This window comes from Carcharhinus amblyrhynchos, chromosome 18 (genome assembly GCF_965287045.1).
Source record: "Carcharhinus amblyrhynchos chromosome 18, sCarAmb.v2.hapA, whole genome shotgun sequence".
In the NCBI taxonomy this organism is placed as follows: domain Eukaryota; kingdom Metazoa; phylum Chordata; class Chondrichthyes; order Carcharhiniformes; family Carcharhinidae; genus Carcharhinus; species Carcharhinus amblyrhynchos.
The window spans coordinates 46,920,572-46,933,754 of NC_137341.1; the positions used below are offsets into that span (position 1 = coordinate 46,920,572).

Sequence of the window (13,183 nt, forward strand, 5' to 3'; positions counted from 1 at the left end):
AGGCTCTGATCAGGGTGCAGTAAAATCTTGACCTTGTTGATACATTAACACTTCGACAGAGATGGAACCAAATCATTGGCTACACAGACACCCACAGCTACCATGAAGCACCAGGCAGACACATACAATGAGAATAATACTGTGGCCTGAGATTTGATTTCACCTCCTTGCCTTCACATTGCAATGCTAATCATACAATTCCTATAGTGCAGAAGGAACTGCACCAACAACAATCCCACCCAGACCCCATTCTCGTGACCCCATGTATTTACCCTGCTAATCGCCCTGATACTAAGCATGGCCACCAACTTTATCCACACATCTTTGGAGTGTGGGAGGAAACCGGAGCACCCAGATGAGACCCACACAGACACGGGGAGAATGTGCAGGCTCCACACAGACAGTGCCCAAGCCGGCATTGAACCCAGTACCCTGACACTATGAGACAGCAGTGTTAACCACTGTGCCACCGTGCTGCCCAGATGGTGAAAGATACCACGGAGGAGTTCCATCTTCTGATGCGGCAACAGCTAAACAGGTCAGATGCAAGGCTCTCAATTCTGTGTGGATTTAGACAGTGGCATAGGGGTATTGACCAGTAATCCAGAGACCGAGGGTAATCTGCTGGGAACCTGGGCTCGAACCCCACCATGGCAGATGGTGAAACTCAAATTCAATAAAAATCTGAAATTAAAAGTCCAATGATGACCATGAAACCATTGTTGAATGTTATTTTCTTTTAAATCCGTCTGGTTCACTAATGTCCTTTAGGGAAGAAAATTTGCTGTCCTCTGGTCTGGCCTACATGTACTCCAGACCTACAGCAATGTGGTCAACTCAGGGATGAACTGGTCCAGCCAGAGACACCCACATCTCATGACTGAATTAAAAAAAATCCATTTCCTTTCATTCTTGCCTGTCTTTTAGTCTGATACGCCTACAACCTTGGCAAAAGCTAATAATAGTTTTGTTATTACTGTCTAATAACACTATTAGTGATGATAGTGTTAGCTTCCTTCAAGAGTCTCCAAATGCCTGCAGACCTGTTTTGCTCCAGTTGGGATAGGTTGCTTTTTGGATAGGTTCCATTAATTGCCTGCATCCTATTAAATTTCATTTATATGCAATTTATCACCCTCACTATTAATGAGCAATTTGCACCTGCCTTAATTTACACCTTAAACTATGCAAATGGAAAACTTCTGAAAACTGGATGTGAACAACACACTTTCAATTCGATCCAGTTGCCACTCACTGCTATAACGGCTCCCAGTGTTGTGGTGACCTCTCTTCACTATACCTCTTTGGAGAATTAGTGCACTAGGGTGATGATCTATTAATTTTGATTTATTATTGTCACATGTATTAACATACAATGAAAAGTATTGTTTCTCGTGCGCTATACAGATAAAACATACCGTTCGTAGAGAAGGAAATGACAGAGTGCAGAATGAAGTGTTACAGTTAGGGTGTAGAGAAAGATCAACTTAATGCAAGGTAGGTCCACTCAAAAGTCTGATGGCAGCAGGAAAGAAGCTGTTCTTGAGTCGGTTGGTACGTGACCGTCGTATCTTTTCCGAAAGGAAGAAGGTGGAAGAGAGAATGTCCAGGGTTGTGGGATCCTTAATTAAACTGGCTGTTTTTCCAAGGCAGTGGGAAATGTAGACAAAGTCAATAGACGGGAGGCTGGTTTGCGTGATGGATTGGCTACATTTGTGACATTTTGTACCTTCTTGTGGTCTTGGGCAGAGCAGGAGCCATACCAAGCTGTGATACAACCAGAAAGAATGCTTTCTATGGTGCATCAGTAAAAGTTGGTGACAGTAGCTGCCTCTGACGTCCGTTTCACTAACCCACGAAACCTCTAGAACTCTATCCTCAGTCTGAACTCACATCTTTTTCCAGTTTCTCTCTCACATCGTCTCACATCTCTCTCACATCTCTCATCACATCGTCTCTGAGCTCAGTGTGTCTTTTGAGGTCCACCTTCTGTTCCCTCAATCCTGCTCCCACTAAGTCATTAACCACCCAGCTTTCCCGGGCTAGCCCATATTGTTGACGGTTCTCTCTCTTGCTTTAAATCTGTCTTCATCACCCATCTCCTCAAAACATCAGCCCTTGACTTCCTCCATGCTTGCAAGCTACCACCCCATCTCCAACCTCCTTTTCCTCCCAAGAGTCCTTAACTATGTTTCTGTCACTGCTCCTGCACTGTTACCTCAGATGTCCCAGGATTTTTCCTTAACCTACCCGCACCCCTCCACTCCTATTTCTCATGTGTTCATTATCCAAAAGCATACCTCCCTCCACTCACCCACAGTTGCTAAGTTATCAGATTGCTTTTCCAAAATCCAATAATGCATGAGTAGGTATTTACCTCCAGGAAATATTGGAAATCCTGAAGACAATGGGCAGGATCTTATGGCCGGGCTTGCCCCAAACCATAAAATCCTGCCCAACATCAACAGACCTTCCCATGGCCCACCCCTTGCCCACTCAGATTCCCGTGGCAGGCGGGACAGTAAAATTTCGGCCATTGTTTTCGTCCCCACTCCAAACTCCCTTTTTCTGGCTACTGCCTCTCTCCTTTATCCTGGCAACAGTCTGAGGCTAAACCAGTCAGTTTGCAATCTTAGCATCTGGTCTGACCCCAGGATGAAATTTCACCGACATATTCACCAAGCCCGCTGATCTTCACCCCTGTGATGTTGTTCCACTTTGCCCTTGTCTCAACTCATCTTCTGCTGAAACTCTCCTTCAACCCTTTGCTGCCTCGAGAATTGACTATTCCAATGCACAACTCGCTGGTCTTACACATTCTGACTTCTTACTGTGCTTATACATTCTACCACACAAGTAGATAGGGTGGTAAAGATGGCGTATGGTATATTTGCCTTCATTAGTCGGGCATTGAGTACAAGATTCAGGGTGTCATATTGCAGCTTTATAAATCTTTGATTGGACCACACTTAGACAGAGGACTGTGGCGTCCAGGTCATTGAATGTCTTTAAGACAGAGATAGATAGGTTCTTGATTAATAAGGAGATCAAGGTTATGGGGAGAAGGCAGGAAAATGGGGATGAGAATCATATCAGCCATGAATGAATGGCGGAGCACACTCGATGGACTGAATGGCATAATTCTGCTCCTATATCTTATGGTCTATTTCATTCAATTCTGGTTGCCACATTATAGGAAGGATGTGGAGGCTTTAGAGAGGGTGCAGAAGAGGTTTACTAGGATATTGCCTAGATTAGAGGGTTTGTGTTATAAGAAGAGGCTGACAAACTAGGGTTGTTTTCTCTGGAGCGGCAGAGGCTGAGGGGAGACTTGTTAGACGTCTATAAAATTTTGAGAGGCATAGATATGGTTGACAGTCAGAATCTTTTACCCAAAATTGAAATGTGTAATACTAGGGGGCAGACACTGAAATTGATAGGGGGAAAGTTCAAAGGAGATGGGAAGGGCAAGTTTTTTACACTGAGAGTGTTAGGTGGCTGGAATGCGCTGCCAGGGCTGGTGGTGGAGGCAAATATGAGGTGTGCTTTTAGATAAGAACATGACTATGCGAGGAATAGAGGGATGTGGAGCAAGGGCAGGTAGAAGGGATTATTTTAATTTGGCATCACGTTCAGCAGAACATCGTGGGCCAGAGGCCTGTTCCTGTGCTGTAATGTTCTATCATCAACGCACACTAAGTCATACAAAACTCTGCTGCCAGTCCAAGGGTGTGCGAGTTACATTGATTGGCCACGCTAAACTGCCCCTTTGTGTCAGGGTAGGGTTACGGGGACAGGCCCTGTGTGGGATTGACGTCAATGCAGGCTCAAGGGGCCAAATGGCCTCCTTCAGTACTGTAGGGAGTCTATGATTAACGAGTGGCACGAGGAGGAAACCCACGCAGACACGGGGAGAATGTGCAGACTCCACACAGACAGTGACCCAAGGCCAGGAATCGAATCGAATTAAGGGAGAAATTGTAGTGTTGGGAAGGAGGCGTGCTCTTGAGGGATAAAAGATTGAATCCATTTGGTTAGAACGGAAAAATAAAACGGATATGGTGGCTGGGAGTATTCTGTTGGCTGCCAAATAGTGAGAGAGAGGAGCATTCTGCAGGGAAACCACAGAAATGTTCAGTAACAATAGAATGGGTATGCCAGGAAACTTGAATTACCTAAATACTTATTGGGGTAACATGAGAGTGCACACAATCCAAGCACCACAAGTCAGATGTGTCACATTTGCTTTCTTTCTCTTTTTGACATTGCGGAGGTGCAGCCTGCCACCCACACCAAGCTGGCCAGGTTTGGTGAATCAGGCAATCCTTTGGACACCTTTTCTAGTCCCTTCCTCAGACCAGGCAGCTCAGCTCTGAAAAGGGTTGCTCGGTTTCTCAGGCAGTTGTCGGGTTTCACCACTGCCTGGGTTCAGTGAAAGGATGGCCTGAGCCGCCTGTACGCCAGTTTGTGGCTAAAAAGTAAATTTCATTTCCTAGTCACAAGGAAGGGCTTGCATTAACACTGCAAAGAAGTCACTGTGAAATTCCCCTAGTCGCCACATTCCAGCCAGTTCGGGTCACTGCACCTCAGCTCCCAGTGAATCACACCTGCCACTTCGTCGCTCACCCATCGCCGCAGGACTTGCCTTTTGGTTGAGGTGAGGTGAGAGCGACAGCCCTTGACATCAAGGATGCATTTGACCGAGTGTGGCATCAAGGAGCTCTAGCAAAACTGGAATCAATGGGTATTAGGGGCAAACTCTCTGCTGGTTGGAGTCATACCTGATACATAGGAAGATGCTTGTTTGTTGTTGTGGAAGGTCAGTCATCTCAGCTCCATGATATCTCTGTAGGAGTCATTCGGGGGAGTGTCCTAGGCCCAACCATCTTTAGTTGCTTCATCAATGACCTTCCCTCTGTCATAAAGTCCGAAATGGGGATGTTCACTAATGTTCCTTTGTTTAAGAACATAAGAACATAAGAACATAAGAAATAGGAGCAGGAGTAGGCCATCCAGCCCTTCGAGCCTGCCCCGCCATTCAATAAGATCATGGCTGATCTGTCGTGGCTCAGTTTCACATTCCCGCCCTCTCCCCATAACCCTTAATCCCCTCTCTCATCAAAAACCCATCAACCCGCGTCTTAAAAATATTTAGCGAGGCAGCGTCCACCACTTCAACGGGCAGAGAATTCCAGAGATTCACCACCCTTTGAGTGAAGAAGTTCCTCCTCAACTCTGTTCTAAACTGCCCCCCCTTTATCTTGAGGCTGTGCCCCCTAGTCCTACTGTCCTTTCTGAGCGGGAAGAGTCTCTCCACCTCTATCCTATCCATCCCATTCATCATCTTATATGTCTCAATGAGATCTCCCCTCATTCTTCTAAACTCTAACGAGTACAAGCCTAGTTTATTCAGCCTCTCCTCATAGCTCAACCCCCTCACCAATGCCCTATACAGCCACAGCAAGACCTCCCTACTTTTATATTCAATCCCCCTCGCAATGAAGGCCAGCATCCCATTCGCCTTCCTGACTACTTGCTGCACCTGCAAGCTGGGTTTTTGCGACTCATGCACAAGGACCCCGAGGTCCCTCTGCACCGTCGCCTGCTGCAGTTTTTCTCCACGTAAGTAATAATCCTTCCTACCATTATTCCTACCTCGCACTTGCCAACATTAAATTCCATTTGCCATTTCCTGGCCCATTCGCCCAGCCTATCTAGATCCTTCTGTAGACTCTCCACACCCTCCGCACAATTTGCCTTTCCACCAATTTTGGTGTCATCAGCAAATTTCGACACCCTACACTCGGTTCCCTCCTCCAGATTATCTATATAAATGGTAAATAGCTGAGGCCCCAGCACCGACCCCTGGGGCACTCCACTAGTCACCATCCGCCAATCCGAATAGCACCCGTTGACCCCCACTCTCTGCCTCCTATTTGACAACCAGTCCTCTATCCATGCTAACACCCTACCCCCAACTCCATGCCCCTGACCTTCTGTAATAACCTCTTGTGAGGTACCTTGTCAAACGCCTTCTGAAAATCCAGAAAGACCACATCCACCGGCTCTCCTCTATCCACCGCCCTAGACACATCCTCATAGAACTCCAGTAAATTTGTCAGACACGACTTCCCTTTGAGGAAACCGTGCTGCGTCTGCTCTATCAAGCAGTTCCCCTCAAGATGCCTCGCTATTTCCTCCTTGATGACGGATTCTAACATTTTACCTACAACAGACGTTAAACTAACAGGCCTATAACTCCCCGCCTTTTGCCTGGCACCCTTCTTAAACAACGGCGTAACATTAGCCATTTTCCAATCTTCCGGCACTTCCCCGGAATCCAGCGACATCTGGAAAATAACCACCAAAGCATCCACTATCACCTCCGCCATTTCTTTCAGGACCCTCGGATGCATTCCATCCAGTCCTGGGGACTTGTCCACAATCAGCCCCTCCAGTCTGTCGAGCACCACCTCTCTAGTAACAGTAATGTCATCGAGACCCTCCAGTCCTACCACCTTTCCATCTCTAACATCCGGCAATAATAATCCAGGTAATTACAGGCCGGTGAGCCTTACATCAGTGGTAGGGAAATTATTGGAGAGGATTCTTCGAGACAGGATTTACTCCTGCTTGGAAATAAGTGGACATATTAGCAAGAGGCAACATAGTTTTGTGAAGGGGAGATCATGTCTCACTAACTTGATTGAGTTTTTCGAGGAAGTGAAGAAGATGATTGATGAGGGTAGGGCAGTGGATGTTGTCTACATGGACTTCAGTAAGGCCTTTGACAAGGTCCCTCATAGCAGACTGGTGCAGTCGCGTGGGATCAGAAGTGAACTGGCAAAGTGGATACAAAACTGGCTCGGTCATAGAAGACAGAGGGTAGCAGTGGAAGGGTGTGCTTCTGAATGGAGGGCCGTGACAAGTGATGTTCCTCAGGGATCAGTGCTGGGACCTTTGCTATTCATAATATATATAAATGATTTGGAGGAAAATGTAACTGGATTGATTAATAAGTTTGCAGGTGACACAAAGGTTGGTGGATTTGCAGATAGCGATGAGGACCATCAGAGGATGCAGCAGGATATAGATCAGTTGGAGGCTTGGGCAGAGAGATGGCAGATGGAGTTTAATCCAGACAAATGTGAGGTAATGCATTTTGGAAAGTCTAATAAAGATAGAAAGTATTAAGTAAATGGCAGAACCCTTAACAGTATTGATAGGCAGAGGGATCTGGGTGTACAGATACACAGGTCACTGAAAGTGGCAAAGCAGGTGGAGAAGGTAGTCAAGAAGGCATACGGCATCCTTGCCTTCATCGGCCAGGGCATTGAGTGTAAAAATTGGCAAGCCATGCTGCAGATTAATAGAACCTTAGTTAGGCCGCACTTGAAATATAGTGTTCAATTCTGGTTGCCACATTACCAGAAGGATGTGGAGGCTTTGGAGAAGGTACAGAGAAGATTTACCAAGATGTTGCCTCATATGGAGGGCATTAGCTATGAGGAGAGGTTGGAGAAACTTGGTTTGTTCTCACTGGAATGATGGAAGTTGAGGGGTGACCTGATAGAAATCTACAAGATTATGAAAGGCATGGACAGAGTGGATAGTCAGAAGCGTTTTCCAAGGGTGGAAGAGTCAATTAGTAGAGGGCATAGGTTTAAGATGGAGGGGCAAGGTTTAAAGGGATGTATGAGGCAAGTTTTTGACACAGAGGGTGGTGGGTGCCTGGAACTCGCTGCCAGGGGAGGTAATGGAAGCGGATATGATCGTGACTTTTAAGGGGTGTCTGGACAAATACATAAATAGGATGGGAATAGGGGGATATCGTCCCCAAAAGGATAGGGGATTTTAGTTCAGTCAGGCTGCATGGTCGGTGCAGGCTTGGAGGGCCGAAGGGCCTGTTCCTGTGCTGTAATTTTCTTTGTTCTTTGATTGCACAAGTTTCAGCACCATTCACGACTCCTCAGATACTGAAGAAATCCAGGTTCAAATGCAACAAGATCTGGACAATATTCAGGCTTTGGCTGCCATAAGACTTTTGAATGGGTCTATCTTGCATGAAGTTGATCTTTCTCTATACCCTAGCTATGACTGTAACAATACATTCTGCACTCTCTCCTTTCCTTCTCTATGAACGGTATGCAAGAAACAATACTTTTCAATGTATCCCAATACATGTGACAATAATAAATCAAATCTAATCAAATCAATTGGGCACGGTAGCACAGTGGTTATCACTGCTGCTTCACAGCTCCAGGGTCCTGGGTTCGATTCCTGGCTCGGGTCATTGTCTGTGTGGAGTTTGCACATTCTCCTCGTGCCTGCGTGGGTTTCCTCTGGGTGCTCCGGTTTCCTCCCATAGTCCAAAGATGTGCGGGTTAGGTTGATAGGCCACACTAAGAAATTGCCCCTTAGTATCCAGGGGTGCGTAGGTTAGAGGAACTAGTGGGTATAATATGATGGGATGTGGGAGTAGAGCCTGGGTGGGATTGTGTTTGGTGCAGACTCGATGGGCCGAAGGGCCTCTTTCTGCACTGCAGGGTTCTATGATTCTATGAGTCAAGTGGCAAATAACAGTCGTGCCACACAAATACCAGGCAATGGCCATCACCAAGTACCACCGCCCCTTGACATTCAATGGTTTACCATCACTGAATCTCCCATTGTCAATGTCCTTGGGGTTACCGTTGACCAGAAACTCAACCGGACTCGCCACATAAACACAGCAGTTACAAGAGCAGGTCAGCGGCTGGGAATACTGTGGCGACTAACTCATCTCCTGACTCCCCAAAGCCTGTCCACCATCTTCAAGGCACGAACCAGGAGTGTGATGGATTACTCCCCACTAGTGTGGATGGGTGCAGCTTCAACAACACTCAAGAAGCTTAACACCTTCCAGGACAAAGCAGCCCGCTTGATTGACACCATAGCTACAAACACCTTCTCATCCACCACCGATGCTCAGTAGCAGCAATGTGTACTATCTACAAGATGCAGCAATTCACCAAAGAACCTTAGACACACCTTCCAAACCCATGATCGCTTCCATCTTAAAGGACAAGGGCAGCAGGTACATGGGAACACCACCACCTGCAAGTTCCCCTCCAAGCCACTCACCGTCCTGACTTGGAAATATATCACCGTTCCTTCGCAGTTGCTAGATCAAAATCCTGAAATTCCCTCCCTAATGGTATTGTGGGTCAACCCACAGAACATGGACTGCAGCGATTCAAGAAGGCAGCTCACCACTGCCTTCTCAAGGGCAACTAGGGATGGGCAATAAATGCTGGCCTAGCCAGCGATGCCCATGTCCCACGAATGAATAAAACAAAAAGCTTGACATGTGCATGAATTAGATTTAAGTGAAGGGAGAGGCGCGCACCATCAGCCTCACTCTCTACTCCCACGCCCACCACCTATATCCAATGGTGGGACAGAATCCAGATGGCAATGGATGACCAGGACAGATCCCAAATGGTTGGAGGTGGGACAGGGTGTGGTGGGTGAACAGGATATCTTCAATCCCAGTGTTTGTGCTCCACTTTGCTCATCCCGCCTTTCAGTCTGTTGAGTCTGTTAGTGGTTTCCTTCCACACAATCCGCCAGAAAGAGACCTCACATGCTCAGGTAGACAAGCCCTGTCTTTTTGAGGGCTTAGGCCTATCAGCTACCCTCATCTGGTTTAGCCCTGCCCATCGAGGCAGTTTTCTGTTGCGGCTGCAGTCACATGCAAACACTACTTGGAGCCACAGTGAGAGCTCAGTGTCGGGTGTGATCCAAAGCAGGTGAACTACTCTAAGAATGATGTGTACTCCCTGACGGAGGTACTAACCTCTGCCATGACACTCCATACATACCAACGTTACAGCAAAGGAATAGGGAGGAGAATTTCTGAAATGTATTCAGGAGAACTTCCTTGATCAGCATTTCCAGGCCAATGAGAAAAGTTTAAGAACATAAGAACATAAGAACATAAGAAATAGGAGCAGGAGTAGGCCATCTGGCCCTTCGAGCCTGCCCCGCCATTCAATAAGATCATGGCTGATCTGTCGTGGCTCAGTTCCACTTTCCCGCCCTCTCCCCATAACCCTTAATCCCCTCTCTTATCAAAAACCCATCAACCCGCGTCTTAAAAATATTTAGCGAGGCAGCCTCCACCACTTCAACGGGCAGAGAATTCCAGATATTCACCACCCTTTGAGTGAAGAAGTTCCTCCTCAACTCCGTTCTAAACCGCCCCCCCTTTATCTTGAGGCTGTGCCCCCTAGTCCTACTGTCCTTTCTGAGCGGGAAGAGTCTCTCCACCTCTATCCTATCCATCCCATTCATCATCTTATACGTCTCAATGAGATCTCCCCTCATTCTTCTAAACTCTAACGAGTACAAGCCTAGTTTATTCAGCCTCTCCTCATAGCTCAACCCCCTCAACTCCGGTATCAGCCTAGTAAACCTCCTCTGCACTCCCTCCAAGGCCAAAATATCCTTGCGCAGGTGCGGCGCCCAAAACTGCACACAGTACTCCAGCTGCGGCCTCACCAATGCCCTATACAATGCCCTATATATATTTATTTATTTATTGTTGTCAACTAGGCTTACATTAACACTGCAATTAAGTTACAGTGAAAATCCCCTTGTTGCCACATTCTGGCACCTGTTTGGGTACACTGAGGGAGAATTTAGCACGGCCAATGCACCTAATCTGTCTTTTGGACTGTGGGAGGAAATCGGAGCACCTGGAGGAAACCCTCACAGACACGGGGAGAATGTGCAGACTCTACACAGACAGTGCCCAAGTCATGAATTGAACCCGGGTCCCTGGGACTGTGAGGCAGCAGTGCTGACCACTGTGCTACTGTGCTGCCTCTGGAGCATTATAAAACAAAGAGTGAGCCACATTAGGAGGTATTGGGTCAAGGTTGATCCAGGGTTGGTCAAAGGATTCAGTTTTAAGGAATGACTTAAAGCAGGAAGGGATTAGAAAGGGCAGCTAGGTGTCATGGGGCTGGCATTAACTAGATGGGCTGAATGGCCTCCTTCTGTGCTGTAACTTTTCTATGGTTTCTATGGAAAGGGATGGAGAGGTGGGAGAAAGGTGTTCCAAAGCTTAGGGCCCAAACAGCACAAGGCACAGCTATCAATGGAGTGTGCAGACTCCACGTAGTGACCCGAGCCAGGAATCAAACCACGGTCCCTAGCAGTGAAGCAGCAATGCTAATCACTGTGCCAGCTTGTTACTGGATGTGGTGCTGGGAAATGAGAGATGGACCTTGTGGACAAAGTGTTACTTGAGGCAGTGTTATATTCTATCACATGGTTTGAGATTAATAATTGAGAAAAATAAGAGACGACATAAAATGTAGGTCTAGATTTAAAGAGGGCTAACTTCAATGTGATGAGAAGAGATCTTGCCAGGGTAAAATAGAGCCAAAGACAGGAAGAATGGCAACGGAAACAGGGATGATCTTTAACGAAGGCGCTATTCTGATCATAGAATCTCTACAGTGCAGAAGGAGGACATCCAGCCCATCAAACCTGCACTGCAACAATTCCACCCAGGCCCTATCCCTGTAAGCCTGTTAGTCCCTAAAGGCTATTTAGCAGTGCAGCTTGACAAAGGATCATCCAGACTGGAAACGTTGGCTCTACTATCTCTACAGATGCTGTCAAACCTGCTGAGTTTCTCCAGAATTTTTTGCTTTTGTTTCAGTGCAGAAAGAGACCATTCAGCCCATTGTGTCTGCACCAACTCTCTGACAAACCATCTTACCCAGGCCTAACCCCCACCCTATTCCTGTAACCCCATATATTTACCCCGCTAATCCTCCTAACCCATACATCTTGGGACACTAAGAGGGTATTTAGCATGGCCAATCCATCTAACCTGCACATGGCACATGGGAGTGGCACAGTGGTTAGCACTGCTGCCTCACTGCGCCAGGGACACGGGTTCGATTCCCAGCTTGGGTCACAGTCTGCGCACAGTCTGCACATTCTCCCCATGTCTGTGTGACTTTCCTCCGGGTGCTCCGGTTTCCTCCCACAGTCCGAAAGACGTACTGGTTGGGTGCATTGGCCATGCTAAATTCTCTTTCAGTGTACCCGAACAGGCGCCAGATTGTGGCGACTAGGGAATTTTCACAGTAATTCCATTGCACTGAGAATGTACGCCTGCTTGTGACTAATGTATAAACTTAAAAAAAAAATCTAACTGCGCTTAAACTCAGGAAGGTTTTGGATTTCATGAATCTAAGAGTTCTGAAAGCTCTAACGCGTTTGCAACCTTTGAATAAGACATGAGAAGCACAGTTACAGATGCTGGTGATCAGCTGTATTGGGGCAGTGACACTGAGCTGTTGTTGGGCGGAACCTTTGTCGGTGGTGCGTGCGGCGGGCGGTACAATTCGCCGCTGCACCAGGACACCGGAAGTGCGGCTCCGGGACCAGGCGACAATGGCGGACGTTCCCAGTAACGCGCCGGAACGTGAGTGTGGGCTCAGGGAGCGGCAATTAATCCATTAAAATCACTGCACAGAGAGAGACTCAGAGCTGGAGCACAGCGGAGCGGACCGGAAATATAGCCACCCCCAGAATCCTTCCCCCGAATCACAGAGTGAGGGTCAGTGATTGACCCTGCGAAAGGTCACTGAGAGACATTCATTGACCCTGGGGATGGTCAGTAATTGACCCTAGGAAAGGTTACAGTGAGGGTCAGTAATTGACCCTAGGAAAGGTTACAGTGAGGGTCAGTAATTGACCCTAGGAAAGGTTACAGTGAGGGTCAGTAATTGACCCTAGGAAAGGTTACAGTGAGGGTCAGTAATTGACCCTAGCAAAGGTTACAGTGAGGGTCAGTCATTGACCTTGGGGATGGTCACAAAATGAGGGTCAGTGAGTGACCCTGGGGATGGCCATGACACACCTATCAACTCAACATTCTGATCAAGATCTTTGATTCGGACCTTCAGAGCACCCTCCGTGCTCTCATTCCACATACTCCCCACGTTGGAGATCTCACAGACTACCCTGGGGATGGTCACAGAGTGAGGGTCAGTGAGTGACCCTGGGGATGGTCACAGAGTGAGGGTCAGTCACTAACCCTGGGGATGGTCATGACACACCTACCAACTCAACATTCTGATCAAGACCTTTGATTCGGACCTTCAGAGCACCCTCCATG

The 13,183-nt window shown here is 47.4% G+C and overlaps 1 protein-coding gene across 1 annotated transcript in view; it reads left to right on the top strand.

Moving 5' to 3' along the window:
* Nucleotides 1-12,411: 12,411 nt before the first annotated feature.
* nubp1 (nucleotide binding protein 1 (MinD homolog, E. coli)) overlaps nt 12,412-13,183 on the top strand; it is a 69,904-nt gene continuing 69,132 nt past the window's right edge. The window contains exon 1 of the mRNA XM_080206949.1: nt 12,412-12,487. Within this exon, the coding sequence (XP_080063075.1) occupies nt 12,457-12,487 (31 nt within the window). The 5' untranslated portion in view covers nt 12,412-12,456. The remainder of the gene's footprint in view (nt 12,488-13,183) is intronic.